This window comes from Cylas formicarius, unplaced genomic scaffold, assembly GCF_029955315.1.
Source record: "Cylas formicarius isolate icCylForm1 unplaced genomic scaffold, icCylForm1.1 PGA_scaffold_6__28_contigs__length_40554024, whole genome shotgun sequence".
NCBI lineage: Eukaryota > Metazoa > Arthropoda > Insecta > Coleoptera > Brentidae > Cylas > Cylas formicarius.
In genome coordinates this window covers 6,965,644-6,982,491 of record NW_026844347.1, presented here as the reverse complement: position 1 = coordinate 6,982,491, position 16,848 = coordinate 6,965,644, and the positions used below count along the sequence as shown (strand labels likewise).

At 35.3% G+C, this 16,848-nt stretch overlaps 1 protein-coding gene across 1 annotated transcript in view; it reads left to right on the top strand.

Annotated features, from left to right (window-relative positions):
• Positions 1-16,848, top strand: part of LOC132702945 (ionotropic receptor 40a-like) — a 41,084-nt gene that overhangs the window by 19,315 nt on the left and 4,921 nt on the right. Inside the window, exons 2-10 of the mRNA XM_060671864.1 lie at positions 201-366; positions 3,234-3,349; positions 4,350-4,440; positions 6,458-6,616; positions 10,410-10,569; positions 13,210-13,338; positions 13,405-13,505; positions 14,164-14,326; positions 14,378-14,474. Of these exons, the coding sequence (XP_060527847.1) occupies positions 201-366; positions 3,234-3,349; positions 4,350-4,440; positions 6,458-6,616; positions 10,410-10,569; positions 13,210-13,338; positions 13,405-13,505; positions 14,164-14,326; positions 14,378-14,474 (1,182 nt within the window). The remainder of the gene's footprint in view (positions 1-200; positions 367-3,233; positions 3,350-4,349; positions 4,441-6,457; positions 6,617-10,409; positions 10,570-13,209; positions 13,339-13,404; positions 13,506-14,163; positions 14,327-14,377; positions 14,475-16,848) is intronic.

Genomic DNA, 16,848 nt, shown 5'->3' with positions numbered 1-16,848 from the left:
TAAATTAAAATTACTTCGAATTCATTTTTTAAAGAAACTTCTGGATTCCTCCTTCGTCGCTTATTGATGAATCGTTTTGCCTATCCCGTTGGCTTCTTCAAAGGTTAACCGAAACTTGTACCAAAAACTTGTCGGATTTTTTTGCTATGTAAATGTGGTTGGATACGATTATCTGGAACTATTTTTTCATTTACTTTCAGATACAGAATATATTATAATCAAGCAAACTCCCATAAAGAACACACTTTGGATATGATTAACTGGTGGACTAAAGAAAAGGGACTCTTCCATCACCCCACAATACCCCAAAGAAAATCGATCTATAAGGATTTTCACGGAAAGACGCTCAAAGTTCCGGTCCTACATGTACGGTATTTTCATCAAAACTTGTCTCACACACACGTAACAATTTTTTAATCGTACTTGGTAGAAAATATATGGAAGTTCTTAATGATTTTTATATTACTAATGCTTGAGGTAAGCTAGAGCTTTATATATAAAATCGATTTTATAACGTCCTGCGACGTTGCCCGATGCGCTCTTTTTTTCTCTCATCTTCCCATTGCCTCTCTATTGCTCAGTGCCTTACTGACTCCTTCTGTACAGATCTTCTTGGGTCTTTTCATAGCGGTCTTTGGAAGTCTTGTGTTGTCCATACGTTTGACGTGTCTATACCAAATGATTTGTTTGATTTAGTTTTCATCTGTCAGAGGTTAGTGTATCCCCATTATTTCACTTACTTCTTTGTTTGTTTTCCTTTCTGATCGAGATATTCTTAACAAACAAGTATTTATATTCTTGACAAGAGCTTATAACACTGTTATCTTCTAGTTCTATAATCAGATGGTTCCGCGCCTATCGGTAGGTATTTGGTTTTATCTGTGTTTAGAACTAGTCTCAATTTCTGGTACTCGGACTGCAGTTTTCCAGTCATATATGATATGTCGTCCTTATCGTTGCCTATTAATACTTGACCATCCGCGAAGCGAAGTGTGTATTCTTAGTTCTATTTCCATAGCCTTACATTTCCTTTTCTAAGAGCATAAAGCATCTGCTACATATATTGTAAACAACGTGGGATTCTCGATACTTTTTTCCCGTTCTTAATCCTTGATGTTGATTGGTGCTACAGATATTGACCTGTTAATTGGTACGTTATCATGCTCCTTTTGAAGATCAATGAACATTGGGTGAATTTCCCTATTAGTGCCGAGATATTTCTCAATTACTTGCTTTCTGGTCTCTAATAACTCTTCCATAGAATCTACTAAACGTGCTCGTTACAAATATGCCTCTATAGTTGGCGCAGTCTTGTCTCTTATATTTTTTGTGGGTAATGCCCGCTAATACACATGCTAAAAAGTTCAGTAATTTCCAATATTCCTTCTCCTCTATAATGAGTATATTGATCCGTATATTCCTTCCTGTCCTCTATTAACACGTTTTTATAATGGTCTACCAAGTCTTACATTGGTATAATTTCGACTAGAGGACTTACTTTCTCGGTAGCTTTTCGACTTCTATATTGGAATCAATTTATTTATATTTTTTGCCCAGAATGTCCTTTTTTCGCCGATGTAACTCTCCTGGCTGTTTTTTGTGGTTCTAAATACCTGTCGCGGCCGTCTTGGGTCTTTGTTGTTAAACCATTTCTTGTACAGCTTCTTTTTATTTTCTACTAACTTTCCTACGGCTTTGTTCCACCATAGTTTAGTACTCTTCTTTTTCTGCGGTTCAGTACTGCTGCTTCGTGGACACATTTTTTCAACTGATTACATATTTCCTCCGTCGTTTTCTCTTTTGCATTCTCTAATTTTTGTATTTCCGATATTCTATTTGCTCTATTGTGTCTTGTGTGACGTTGTCTGGATCTACTGTGTGTACTTGTAATTATTTTTGCATTAAGGAGATGGTGCAACTGATTCATCTAAAATTACCCTAAAGAGCCTGACGCCCTGCCTTTGCCTTTGTTTTTTGTATAACTATGAGGTAGTCCATGATGGATTTAAGATTACGGGTTGTTTGTTCCCAGGTATATTGATTTATGTTTGATGAATCCGTTCGTTATTTTAAAGTCGTTATTTTGGTAGATGTCAATTAATCTCTTACCGTTATTATAAGATTCTTCCCCAAAAGGTACCAAAATCTGGTCTTTTCCCAATTCTGCCGTTAAAGTCACGAAGTAGGAATATTTCCCCGTTATTTCACGTATTTACGATTTCCTCGTTTTCCTTTTCAAAAAATGCATCTTGCTCAAGGCGCATCATCCAACAAAGCGTATATTCTCAGTACCGTAATATTTTTCTGCATGATGGTCATATTCACCCTAATGATATTACCGTTTTCCAGTCTTTTATATTGTTTTCCTGTTTTTTATTTATCATAAACGATACTCCTCTTTGCGCTTTTTCGTGCATAGGAACGCCACTGAATGTAGCTTCCCTGAGATTCAACCCCATTACACTTTCGTTTAATTTCTGTGAACTCCATAACATATATGTTTATTTTTCGATATCCCAGACAATTTAGTTGTATTTTCCGTTTATTCCTTGAGTATTCCGTTTTCGTTTAGTAATGATACAATTTTTATGGAACTAGCCTGACGCTCCAACCCCCAACCCGGAGGACCAGGTGATTTTCGCTAAATATTGTCTTCCTTTAGCCTTTGGTGTGCACCACCTAACTGCAAGGCAGCAATGTTATGTCCTCAGTTGATCCGCAGATATTTATTTGGCTAACTTTATTCACATCTGTCCTGCATATTTACCCTACCAGCCATTGGGAGGCGCCACGTCGGGGTTGAGGACTCCAATCCCACGGATCTAGAACTTTACTATTATTATTCATTTAGAGTTTTTAGCTTTTTTAATCTCAATACGTTAGTTGATTCTATGCCTAGAAGACTATGCTGCTACAAAATACACACAAAAAAATCATATTTTTGGATAACAATTTCTATAGAATAATGAAAGGTTCCATAGCGTAAAAATTAAAAATATGAGTCTGAATGAAAATATTTATTTATAAAATGATCGAATACCGTTTTAAAAAACATTATAATTATGTGTCTTTTTTTTCTTTTTTAACGCTTACAAGTAAATTATAGATCATTTAAAGAAAATATAGATTATAGATTAGTATACGATTCTTCTGATGACTAAAAGGTATGCTTTACATGCACTTTCTTTTCATCAGTTGTTATTGTTATATTCTTCCTATGTTTAATGTTTCAGAAACCGCCATGGCACTTCGTTCGGTACTACAACGGAAGTCGCAACATGGCGTTTGAGGTGGTAGGAGGTAGAGATGATAGAATATTATCGCTTCTATCGGCGAAACTTAATTTTAGGTTAGATAATTTTATGATGTTCTAAGTTAACAATAATAATTTGTTTTTTTTTTATTTTTACGTCCACCAAACGAGAATACCAAACACAAAGTGTTAGAACTCCAATAAAATCAATAATATATAGCAAGCTAGTTGGCACTCACTGCCGGAGTAGAGTAGAGTAGTTATTTTTGTCTCTTGCGAGTAGGAATTAATGTCATATGTTTAAAAGTTTTGTTTATTTTTATGTGTACCAGATTTCTTGCCGCAGCCGTTCGTTAGAGGTTTTTGGGTTTAGGACAAAACTTAAAACTTTGAAAATCTGAACTTTGTTTTTGGAATTTTATAATGCGTTTCATTGGGTTTCCGACTGATTTTCAACTGATATCTTTTTTTTGTACAGATTTACCCCCATTTTTAACATTGGACCGTTTAAATAAAATAGCGTAATACTTTTGAAATCCGTATTGATAATTGATTTATCGCATACAGGGTGTTTAAAATTTGATTACCAATTAAATTATTTTCAAAGTCAGTATACATTTAAGAGACAAGAGGTATTTATATAAAAATACAATTTTAGTATAGCAAAATATGAACTATTAAGTTTTTTGAGACATAGTCTATTTGATTGGACCACCATAATTGACAGTTAAGTTATATACCTGAAATTTTGTATGCGAATTTTTAATTATTAAAGGACCTATGTATTGGCCTTGTGAATAACTAGTTTATGATTTGATATAAGGTGTTTTTTTGAAAAGTCCGTATGAAATTTTTCTATTGAATTCGTCACTAGTTTTCCACGGAATTGCAATGGTCATATCGTCACAATATTGATATAGCTTTTCGCCATCGAGATATTCTCGGAGGTCAGCTATATTGGTTCCGAGTCCAACATTAAACGGACCAGAACAAAATTCTCAACCTTTACCCTGAGCTCCCTTTCTGTTAAGTATCACTCCACACATTCGTTCACAAAGACTGATTGTCGAGATATACTTTACGTTACATTTTTTAGGTATAAATATTTTGACCCTCCGGAGAGAATTCAAGGCTCGACGTCTGATAATGGTGCTTTTAATGGAGTCATGGGTTTAATATCACGAAGGGTAAGCATAAACTAAGTTTTATTTTAAGAATGACGTTTCAGCCATGAAACAAAAGTATGTCAATTCATTTTGTAAGAGCAGTTTTGGTTAAAATACAAGAAACGCAGCAATGACTAAAGTAGATTACGAGAATGTGTTCGATAAAGTGTCTATCCAGAGGTTATAAAATAAGTCAAAATCGTCATGGTGCTCGTGCATAGTTGCACAGCTGTGGCAAACTAAGGGTTGGCAGCTCAATTTGCATTAGCAACCTAAATGAATTTCTATCCTGCAGTACCAGCCAGTTTGCTAATAATAGAAAAATCCTGCTTACTCAACAAGAGATCTTGGTCGGCGACCTATAAAGCTTAGAGTTATGGACAGAGATCTGGTAGCTCAAATTATATAAAATCAAATGCACCATTTTTCATATACCACCCAACAACCTACAATAACATTATGCAACTGTAAAACTTGGTCTTAGCAGTATTCCATAGGCGAAGTATTTTACCTGATTGATTGTCAAGAGTTCCGAGAGTGACGGATAGACGGACATGTAGTTAACCTTAGCATTTAAAATTACAATTTTAGTTACAGTTCGTTCATGAAAATGGGTAGTATTTCTGAATTTGTTGCTAAAAAACGGATTAGGAAAACTGTGCTTTCTAAAAATAAGAAAATTATTTTTCTCAATGTCTTCCAAGCTCTTTGGCACCAAATACAACATTCGGAATAGAGTTGGACAGTCCACAATATATAGACCTAGCAGGTCACCAAAGAGAAGTACAGGAAGAAAAGGAACTGCAATAAATTAGGATGAAAAATTTGCCAAAATTGATGATTTCATTCTAACCATGGGAAAGAAAAAATTTTGGAAAACTTTGAATTAAATTATTTTTCATTACGACAAAACTGATAATCACTTTTAATAGATAAAGACGAAATTATCTACTGACGACGACAATATTAGAGAGCGGTTAGAGCTTTGAAGGGAAAACAGGAATTCCATTATCTTGATCCAGGATGGTCCACTTGAATAAAAGCACCCTCGGAAAAAAGTAAAAGAATAATAATTACTCACATTGGTAGTAAAAATAGATTTTTTGGGTGGTGGCTTATTAACATTTCAATAACAACCGAACTGGACACCATCGTGAAGACATGAATACTGCAGCAATTTCAGAAATATATGCTTAAAAAGAAGGTACTAGAGATTGTAAATTTGAATAAGCTTTTTGTACGAAACTTGTTATCGCTGAAATCCCTTCAAAACGAAATATACCGGTACTTCGCCTTCCGCCATATCAGTGTGAATTAAACATCATAGAAATAGTATGGGCGCAAGTAAAATGGTTTGTAATAAGGCATAATAAATAATACATCGAACATGTGTTTAAGAGAACGTGGAACGCTGCTATAAAACTATATAGACCTCCTTATTATGTCTGTTTACTCCAACGACTATAGTTTATCTGATTACCCTAAATAATAATATTTATTACAGTTTATCTAGTTTTCTATTATTCTTACTTCTATATAAGTTTTTATTTACTTGATCTTAGAATAATCAATATCTCAATTATCTGTTCATCTCTGTAATTATAGTCACGTATAATTATTATATTTATTATTCTAATACAGTACCTGTAATAACGCCGCTGTCACATTACTTTCATCCATCAACCTAGTCTTTCTATGATATGAAAATTAGTATACTCTATTACTCTCTAATAAACCGCAATATCTTAAATGTAAACATTTCCCTAGTAAATTATCTTTAGATCTTGTGTCACATTTTGATCGGGTACTTACCCATCCACTGTGTTTCGACATAATAATAATACCAAACCTTTAGCAGAATTTCAGAAGATTATTCCTAACTTCGATCTGTATAATCAAAAAAAGTGTGGACTTAATTATTATTATTATTATTGGTAAATAGCATGAAAGGTTGTTTTATTATGTGATTCGAGTTTACACCACAACGTGACTTCTCTCTACCGAAGACCATTTCATTTCCTTAAATTTTCTTTTTTAGGAGGCCGACCTGTTTATCGGTGATGTCGGATTGACATACGAAAGGTCCAGTGTCGTAGAATTTTCGTTTATAACGCTCGCCGACAGTGGTGCCTTCGTTACGCATGCTCCGAGTAGACTGAATGAGGCGCTTGCACTCCTTAGACCATTTCAGTGGGAGGTAAGATTCAACAGGTTCGCTCCAACAGCACTCAGCAACAACAACAACAACAAAAACAATATTAATAATAATAATTACTTTGAAATAGTCAAATGAACCAATACTGACTTGGAGGGCGGAGATAGAACAACTCGCCAGATGTTAACGCAACACCCCAACTCATCAACATTACGGGTTTATATCAGTATTGGGTTGTTCGGAAAGTCATTTCGTTTTTTTTGGGGAACATGAAAGACAGTTTTCGTATAATGAATAAATATTTTATTAAATTATATATTGGCCATTCTGGTCCAACACCTTTTGCCATCTTTCTGGCAGTAACATAATTCCCCTCTCATAAAAGTTTTGGTCCTTGCTGGCAAAAAACTGGTTCAGGTGGTTTTTGACATCTTCATTTGAGGTAAAGGTTTTGCCATCCAAAAAATTTTGCAGGGACCGGAACAAATAGTAGTCGGAAGGCGCCAGATCTGGAGAATATGGTGAATGTTGCAGTACGTCCCATTCAAGCTGTAAAAGTTTTTGGCGAGTGACCAAACTTGGGTGAGGTCTCGCATTATCCTGGTGGAACACTACACCCTTCCTGTTGATTAATTCGGGCCTCTTCTCTTTAAGTGAATCATTCAATTTGTCCAGTTGATGACAATAGACTTTTGAATTAATCGTTGTATTGTCCGGCAAAAGCTCAAAAAAAACGATTCCTTTGACATCCCACCAAACGGAGAGCATCACCTTTTTTTGGTGAATGTTGGCTTTTGACACGCTTTGAGCCGGTTCATCTTTTCTGCTCCATGACCTCTTGCGTTTAACATTGTTGTATACAACCCATTTTTCGTCCCCAGTAATAATCCGCTTCAAAAATGGATCATTTTCTTGACGTTTGAGGAGCGAATCACACACGTCAACGCGACGACACAAATTTCGCTCCGTAAGGACATGGGGCACCCACACATCGAGCTTCGAGGTTAAGCCCATGCCTTTCAAATGGCCCTAAACAGTCGAATTCGACAAATTTAATCTCTCACCGATCTCTCGTGTGGTTATTCGCCGATTTGCATCAACTAATGCCTTTATCGCATCTTTGTCAGCTTCGACCGGCCTTCCAGACCGTGGTGCATCTTCGACATCAAAATTGCCGGATCGAAATTTTGCAAACCAGTTCTGGCACTGGCGTACTGTTAACACGCCTTCTCCATACACATCCGTCAATTTTTTTCTCGCTTGGACAGCATTTTTACCTTTTCTGAAGTGAAAAAGTAAAATATGACGAAAATGCTGCTTATTGCTCTCCATATTTAAAAGGGCACCAACCAAAAACTACTGCGTAGAATTAATAGAACTTTTTCACACACAAGCCTTGCAATATCAGCTCTCAAGACATATAACGGTTATGCGGCTTAAGTGTGAAGTTGGTTTCGAAAAAACGTAATTAAGTCCTCTGACGGGAAAAAACGAAATGACTTTCCGAACAACCTTATAGAAAAGCACGGGGTTTCTAGATATAAGCAAAATTTACAAAAAACAGTTCTCTAAAATTAGTGCTAAATTACTAGGATCCACAGACCGCATCATCCAGTCTATAATGCTGATAAAAAGTTCACACCACTCAACTTAGGTATGCCAATAGTAACCGATACAACATCAACACTACATCAGGAAATACAAACTTGGAAGGAAAAAGCACTTCATGGTAAATACCCTCTAACACTGGAAGACACATTGATCAACAAAACATCATCACTACAGTGGCTTCATAAGTGCTATCTTTATTTTAAACTGAGGGCTTTATGCTCGCAATACAAGACAAGGTAATTAGAACTAGAAATTATGAAAAACATATATATTGAAAATCAACAGCATAAATGTAGAAAATGTACCAATACTGGAGAATTAATAGAACACATCAGATAATGATTATTTAGGAAGGCACAATCAACTGGCAAAAATCATACATCAGCACCTGTGCTTGAAATGCGAACTTTTGTCAAAAGATACGCCTGAATTTTACAAATATGAACCAAAATGAATTCTCGAAAATAGGTCACATCTGCTATATATATATATATATATATATATATATATATATATATATATATATATATATATATATATATATATATATATATATATATATATTCTCACGTATTGATTCACGGATGGAAAAATGTGATGACACTATATTCCGGGATATCATCCGTTCGCTCGTTGAACTCCGACTGGAATCGAGTGTTCGAAGTGTTTTCGGAGCGCGAGCATTGAAGATGCCAAGTGAGATTTTGGCGAAACGTCTGCAGGATTCCAGTCGGATGCAAGATTTGCAGGATTCCAGTCGGATGCAGGATTCCAGTCGGAGTTCAACGAGCGAACGGATGATATCCCGGAATATAGTGTCATCACATTTTTCCATCCGTGAATCAATACGTGAGAATATATATATATATATATATATATATATATATATATATATATATATATATATATATATATATATATATATATATATATATATATATATATATTTGTTAAACAGCGGCATTGTACGGCACAATTCCTAATTTGAAAACTAAGTCAGGAATATTGTTGCAATACACTTGCGGTCCTTCCTGAATCAAATATTGACATTGACATTAACTGTTTTTCGCGATGATGGAAAAAGCTTGCTATGACGCCAGGTGCTAGTAAATGCTTGTCACGGAGTCTGGACGCTAACAATTCGGATGCAGCCTTTGGAGGGTGTAAATCTCTAATTAAATCATTTTGGGCTCTCTGCAATCTGATGTGAAATCTGAGTCGTCTGGGTTGGAATTAGATTCCTCTAATTCATTTTCTAGTTCTTTTGACGGTAGATATCGGTATATCTGGTCGAATAGCAGAGTCCAGATTGGGATACACAATTTGTTTCTTTTTTTTTGTTGAATCCTTGAACATTAAACGAAAGAAAATAACAATCATCACTGTGATTCCTAGGCTCTCGCCATGCCATAGAAACACCAAAGCTTAAACATTTTTTCCTGCCTTTTTGTCAGTTTCTAAATACTTCAACGCAAACAGAACGAACAGTATGAGGAGCCCAATTTTTATAGAAAAATAAGCCTGGTAAACATTTTTCACAAAAGAAGTTATAGTTTGCCTTTGCTTTCCTATGACATAACTGACACAGATATGACAAAAGTTATTTGGATTGTTCACACAATGTCTTCTTTCCATATGTATACGTTCTAGAACACTAGAAAACGGAACAACGAAGACAACAACCGCGAACACTGTAGCACGACGACCAATAAAACGAAACTGCGCTTTAGCAGATTGCAACGCAGTATTGACGCTTCTGCGCCAGCTCGGTTGCTTTACAGAGAGATCTAATATTATCCAGTGTTGCCAAATCACATTTAATTGGAAAATGGAACAAACGTATTCATGTCATAAGTATGTATATTAATAAAAAAAGGGCCCCCAAAAATATACAAATAGGCAAACAGCTTTCAAACATCAAAATCACTATAGACTTGTGTTATTGAGGTCTATGGATAGCAAAGACCAACAATTTTGTCCTGCGACTATTTAAGCCCAAACCATGAGATTTGGATAGTTTAAGTTATATCTCTACGTTTCGGTCGGCATGAATTTCTAACCGTTATCAAGAAAAAAATAAAAATAAATAAATATGAAATAAAAATAAAGAATACATTATTCTCTTGATAACTGTGGCAGATACGCACACAAAGTTGAGATATATTTTAAAATAAAGGCAATGGAAGTCCAAACAAATGGTTTTATTTTATCGTCTATCTTTCAGGTGTGGCCAGCAATCGCAGTTACTTTTCTCGTATTTGGACCGTTCCTGTACGCCGTCATAGCTTTACCTAATGCTTGGCACCCGAAATTTATAGTACAATCGCAAGCCAGACTGTTCTGCGATTGTACCTGGTTTACCGTCACAATTCTTTTAAAACAAAGTAGGTATAGTTTCTTAAACTAATCAAGTTAAGATTGACATTTTCATTATTGATAAAGCATTGAATGTGCCCAAAAAGAAACAATTGTTTTCCATCAAATTTTTCGATATTTTCAAGAATTACCTAATGTTTTAAAATCTACTGTCCGCAAAATTTACCAAAACCCATTAATAAATGAGTTGCATATGTGGTGAGACTGAAGATTGAAGTATGAAGTACCGTTTTTTTGCTTCTACAATTGTAACTGAAATTGTTTCTTCTTACTTCAATTACATGGAGGAAATATTTTTTTCTACTCCCGTCTGTAAAATACCTAATTACACGGATCCGAGCCACTTCGGACATTTCCGGGATTTTACCGCACGGGTTTGGGAGCAATCGAATGTTTTCGGAGATATTTCCCACGCCTTGAATTTTGACGTTTGTCAATTTGGACTGTCATGTCAAAAACTAACGGTCGTAGAAAAAGTATAGTATGCAACACGTTCGGTAAACTAGAAATCGACTGAGCCTTTTTGGGAGAGTTAACCGATGTTAATAGTATGTGTCAATCTTTTTATAATAAGTTGCATTTAGTGTTCGATGGTTCAGTTCCTATTTTTCCTAATGAAAGGCGTGATTATCCTATTTGGTATACGCCGAATATAATCTATGGTTTGAAACTAAAATCTTTTTATTGCAGGAAGTTCAGAAAAACCAATAATCAATATTATTATCAGGAATTTCGTAGACTTAGAAGACATATTAAGACTAGTACTAAGACTGCTTACGTTAATTATTTAGCGCAAGTTGAAATTTCCATCATTAATGACCCAAAAAAATTCTGGACTAGTTGACGCTTTTGCAAACTATTTTAGTAGCGTTTACAGCCCTAAAAGTGACTTAAATGTTGATTGCTTTTCTGAGGTGGAGGTACTGGATGTTTTGCGAACTATGCCCAATAAACTTACAGCTGGTTACGACAGTGTTCCGTGTTTTATTGTCAGAGATTGTGCTCAGGTACTTGTCTCTCCTTTATTGCAGATATTTAATCGGATTCTCAAATGTAGTACTATCCCTGACTGTTGGAAGTTGACTAAGGTGTATCCGGTACCAAGCCTGATTATGTTAGGAATTACCGACCCATTGCAATCTTATCTAACTTTGCCAAGGCGTTCGTATTTCACCTCTAATAAAATCCCTTATTTCACCGAATCAACACGGCTTCATTGAAAGACGATTCACAACTTCCAACTTGGTGGAGCTCACACAGCATATTGCTGAGTCTCTGGACAAAGGATTTCAAGTCGACGTAGTGTATACCGACGTAGCCAAGGCTTTCGATCGTGTTGATCACTCTACGTTGATAAAGAAAACTTGTATGCTGGGTTTTAGTGAGTCACTTGTGAATCTATTCACTTCATATCTACACAACAGAGTGCTTTCTGAGTGTTTTAATGGATTCAATTCTAAGCAGTTTGTTGCAACTTCCGGAGCACCCCAGGGTTCCAATCTTGGGCCATTATTGTTTTCAATATTCCTAAACGATCTATCGGACAAAATTTCGTGTGACTTTCTGCTCTTTGCAGATGACTTGAAAATATATAGATCTATTTCTTCCTATGAAGACTGTGTGTTGATTCAGGATCAGCTATCAAACATTTCCGATTGGTGCGTACAAAACAAGCTCACTCTTAACCTTTCTAAGTGTAAAGTATGTTCATACACAAGAAATCTTCAAACATCGTTATTTCTTTATAAACTAAATAACATTACCTTGTCCAGATGTAATTCTATAAAAGATTTGGGCGTTATATTCGATTCGCAGCTTTCATTTTCGGAACACCTCGACTTCATAGTTATAGGATCTGCCCTTAAGGTTCTTGGTTTTATTATTCGTAACTGCTCAGCGTTTTCTAATGTTCTTGCTCTAAAGATAGTGTATTATTCGTTGATTAGGTCCAAGCTCGAGTGTGCGTCGGTAGTATGGGCACCTATTTACTCAACTTATATTCGGTCACTTGAGTATGTTCAAAGGAGATTTATAAAGTTTCTTGCTTTTAGAGTGGATGGTTTACGGCCAGTGTAATATTTTTACATAAGTTATTGCATAGCAATATTGACTCGATGAGTTTACTTGCGCAAATTGATTTTCGTGTTCCGCGGGCTAATGCAAGACACATTCTTACGTTTAGCTTAGGGATTCCCCGAACAAATTTATTACGTAGGTCCCCGCCGTATCAGATGTGCTCGCATTTCAACTTAATTAGTAAATATTGTGATATTTTTAATGATAGTTTACCAAATCTCATTAGAATTTGCAACCAGCACCGTATCACTAACAGTTAAAGTCCATCTGTAGGTAGTTACAGTTTAAGTAGTTCACGCTGTCTTGTTCTCGTATTAATATTATTTTCTTTTGTTTGTTGTTTTCTATACTGCTTCTTTTGTTCAGTTTTAACTTTATAAAATTAATTGTTTTATGTATTTTTGTTATTGTCCTGTAATTGGTAATTTCTGTTGGACAATAAAATCTATTATTATTATTATTATTAAGTCACTGGTTTATTAAACACTCGCTCCGCTCGTGTCAAATAAACTCGTGAGTCAAATGCCGTTTACCGCACTTGTTGCATAATATACTATTCTTTTATATTTCAGCAGGCCGAGAACTAAGCTCTACGCACAAGGCAAGATTTTGCATTGCTTTGTTATCAATTTCCGCCACTTACGTGATAACGGATATGTATTCGGCGAATTTGACGTCCCTTTTAGCGAAACCTGGAAGAGGTATGGTTTGTTGGTTCGGGGAAAAGGAAATCAAAAAGATTGCGTTTCATTCTCGCGTTGTTTCAGAAAAATCGATCAATAACTTGTACCAACTGAAAAGCGCCATGACTTCCAAAGGCTACAGGTTGTACGTAGAGAAACACAGTCCCAATTTAGATTTGCTGGAAGTGAGTTGTTTATTATTATCATTAAGGTCTTTAAAAAAAATATATCGAGCAAACTGTTGAAAAGAAGTCAGAAACTTAATAAGACTTATCACAAAAGTTTCTAAGAAATCCAAAAATCTAGTATTATATAGGGTGTTCCATTTAAAATAATGACGACTTCCACCGGAACAGGAAGTGGTATAACCTTCACAAATATTTTTAAATGAAACTATGTCTTAAGCCTAACCCTAAACTTCTAAAGAACGGCTACGGTATATTGTTCGGTCTGTAAACGTCATTTTTGATATAAAATGGTAAAGATCTCACAGACGGAGAAGTTTAGGTATAGGATATTATACATGAAATATACCTAGAACTTTCCGGAGAAATCAAAAAAGTAATAATATATATTTAAATTAAGAAAGTTGACATCCACATTCGGTATATCTGAGTGTGCCGCCATCTTGAAAATAGTTTGACCGAATCGCGCCTATAGCTTAATTCCAAATGTTCAAATTTTTGCGGCTTCCCGGTGGAACACCCTGTTTTATTGATATCTTTGCAAGATAATAGAGAAGAAATCATACAACATTTATTCCTCTATAAGTGAACATCCAAAATATAAATGAAAACCGTGTAATTTTGCCCCAGTTCCAACCTATGATGATGTTATTGTTAGAACGGAACGGGAATTTACGAGACGTTGTGGACGCTCATGGAATCGCAACAAAAAGAGTACGTCGTTGAGTCGGTAGAGGCGGGAGTGAAGATGGTCAAGTATTGTCGAAACGTCGCGGTCATGGCGGGGAGGGAAACTTTATTTTTCGATGTCCAGCGGTTTGGTAAGCGTGCCGCTCGATTTTTACAGAGTGACTATACTCAAAATTTTAAAGGTCCCAAAAATTTCCATCTCAGCGAGAAACTCAACACGGCCTATTCCGCCATCGCCCTCCAAATCGGTTGCCCTTTTATCGAGGAAATAAATAAGTTGTAAGTACGCATAACTCTGGGTTTCCGCGCGAAATGGTCTAAGTCTATTTCGGAACCGGGTAGAGTAACACCTCATTAATAATAATAATCTTTATTTAACAACGATACAGTGAAGTTTGTTGCATATCACACACGTACGCGTATAACACGAAATTTTATATAAAATGAACAGATGACAATTAATTCGATACCCTCAGATCTACAGAGATTTCTCCTTGGATTCTGCAGCTGTGTTGAAACAGTTATCAGTTATCAGAGTTTTCTTAACAATATTTGTAAATTTGATGAAGAATAGTTTTTTTTCTGGCTTGACTTTATTGTAAAGTGAAGTATTTAGTGAATTTTTAACCTGTACTTCCGAGAAACAATTAATGTAGCATAATTTTCGAGTCTAAAATTAATTTTTTAAAGTACAAGTTTCATCACCCCTATATATTATTGTATTATATCAGTAGAACGCGCATAGTTATCTATGTTCACTATTACAATATAACTAACAAAACTATCTGTAAAAATGGGACATATACGTAGCTCCCTAGGAGCTCTGATCTCAAGCCAATGGATTTTTTTTGGCACTTTAAAAATAGGATATACAAAAATAGAAGAAATTAATGCCCTTAATCAAATAATAACAATACATTATCTTTATTTCAAAGTGCAATAACTAGACTGAAATATTATTTGCGTAAGTAATGCTAAATGTTTTGAATAAATCTATAGTAATCTACTACACTAACTGTAGTTCAACTAGTAAAAATTAACGTTTTTAACTCGTTAATTGTATTTATGTTGTCCGGTGAACTAATTATAGAACCTAACAAGTTATTAACAAGCACCTTACTCAGTTAGAGTCGGGCTGTGTCTGAAATATGTATAGTATAGGTTCGTCTAACCTACAAATCTTGAAATTCGCAATATTTTAAAAGGTTTTTTTTTTAAAAAAAACAGTATACTCTATACCAAGATTGCAGGTAGGGTAAAAAATTTGTTTAACTGCAGTATGATTCGCAGGCTCACTTTCGGCAAATAAAAATACTTTCTATGTCTACGCAAATTCCATACATAATAACACAATATCTTATACTAATCTCAAACTTTGTGTGATAAAACATTTTTTAAGTCTGTGATGGAATGTACCTAACCAACAGACTAAAACTATAAAATGTACTATTTAATTTATTTGTTACATTATTTCCATGACAATCCCAGATTATTATTATTTACAAATTTTCTGGATTCCTCCTGCAGCGGTTGCTGATGAAACGGACTTGCTGACACGACATTTCGCCAATCATCCCGTTGAGTTCTTCGGAGCTTAACTGTAACTAACTGCTTATATATCGTTTGAGAAGGCGGAGCTAAAAGAGGGACATGAACATTATCTCGAATGACTCATTCCGATATTGGGGAAAGGTAGGCCTGAGTGGCAGAAGATTTCTATGGACTCTGGGATATTTCTTTGGTAGAAGAAGAAGAAAGAATGTAGGTCGATTCAGATTTTATTTCCGATTTTATGATTATGTTAGGCAACTGCTGATGAATTTATTTGTTGTAGTCTTAAGGTGCCTTCACGGTCTGTTGGCTAGTTAGTAGTAGTTTTTGGTCCTGTGTCTCCAATGTATTCGTTGCTGCGTCTGCATGGAATACTGTAAACGTCTGATATGGCAAACGGAATTTGGTCTTTGACGGATCGAACATTTTGAAAGATTTTTGGACAAGTGATAAATCTGATTGTAACACTATATTTCTTTGGATTTTCTGACATGTGCTGATTGATTTTTTGTACCTAAGGAAGGATTGCAGTGGCAAGTGTAGGGTTACTTTCCGACTCATTTTCGTTGGGAGGTTGTGGTGAAGTGTATTTTATAATGCCACGCTTAATTCCTTTGAGATAGATTTGGTTAACAAATCTCAGAGGAATTCTTGACCATGAGGTCGTAACAAAAGTATCATCAACGTATCCCCTTCATAGTTTCAGTTTTAGATAGAGAGTTCCGAGGGTTTTCTTCTTTTAAGAGTCTTAATTCAAAACTAAAATTCTTTTACGTATCAGTTTTTCTACCAAAGAAAAATTCTGGATTTGATAGAAAAACAACGAAACAATCTTAACGGCGACTTTACCTGCCACCAAATAGGAATCAGTCTAACCTCCTCCCTCAGACAGTATATAAGCTTGTACAGTGTAGAATTCAAACCAGTTTCAGCGACCCTCTGGATTATTGGAGAAACGCCAGCAACAACAACCGATGCAGGAGGAATTCAGAAGATTAAAAATAGTAGTACAATAGACTGTGGAAGTTTCTTTACAAAAATAACTAACTTATACTATAATTCAGTTAATGCTGCCTGGCCGAGATTATATTTTTGCAGCAAT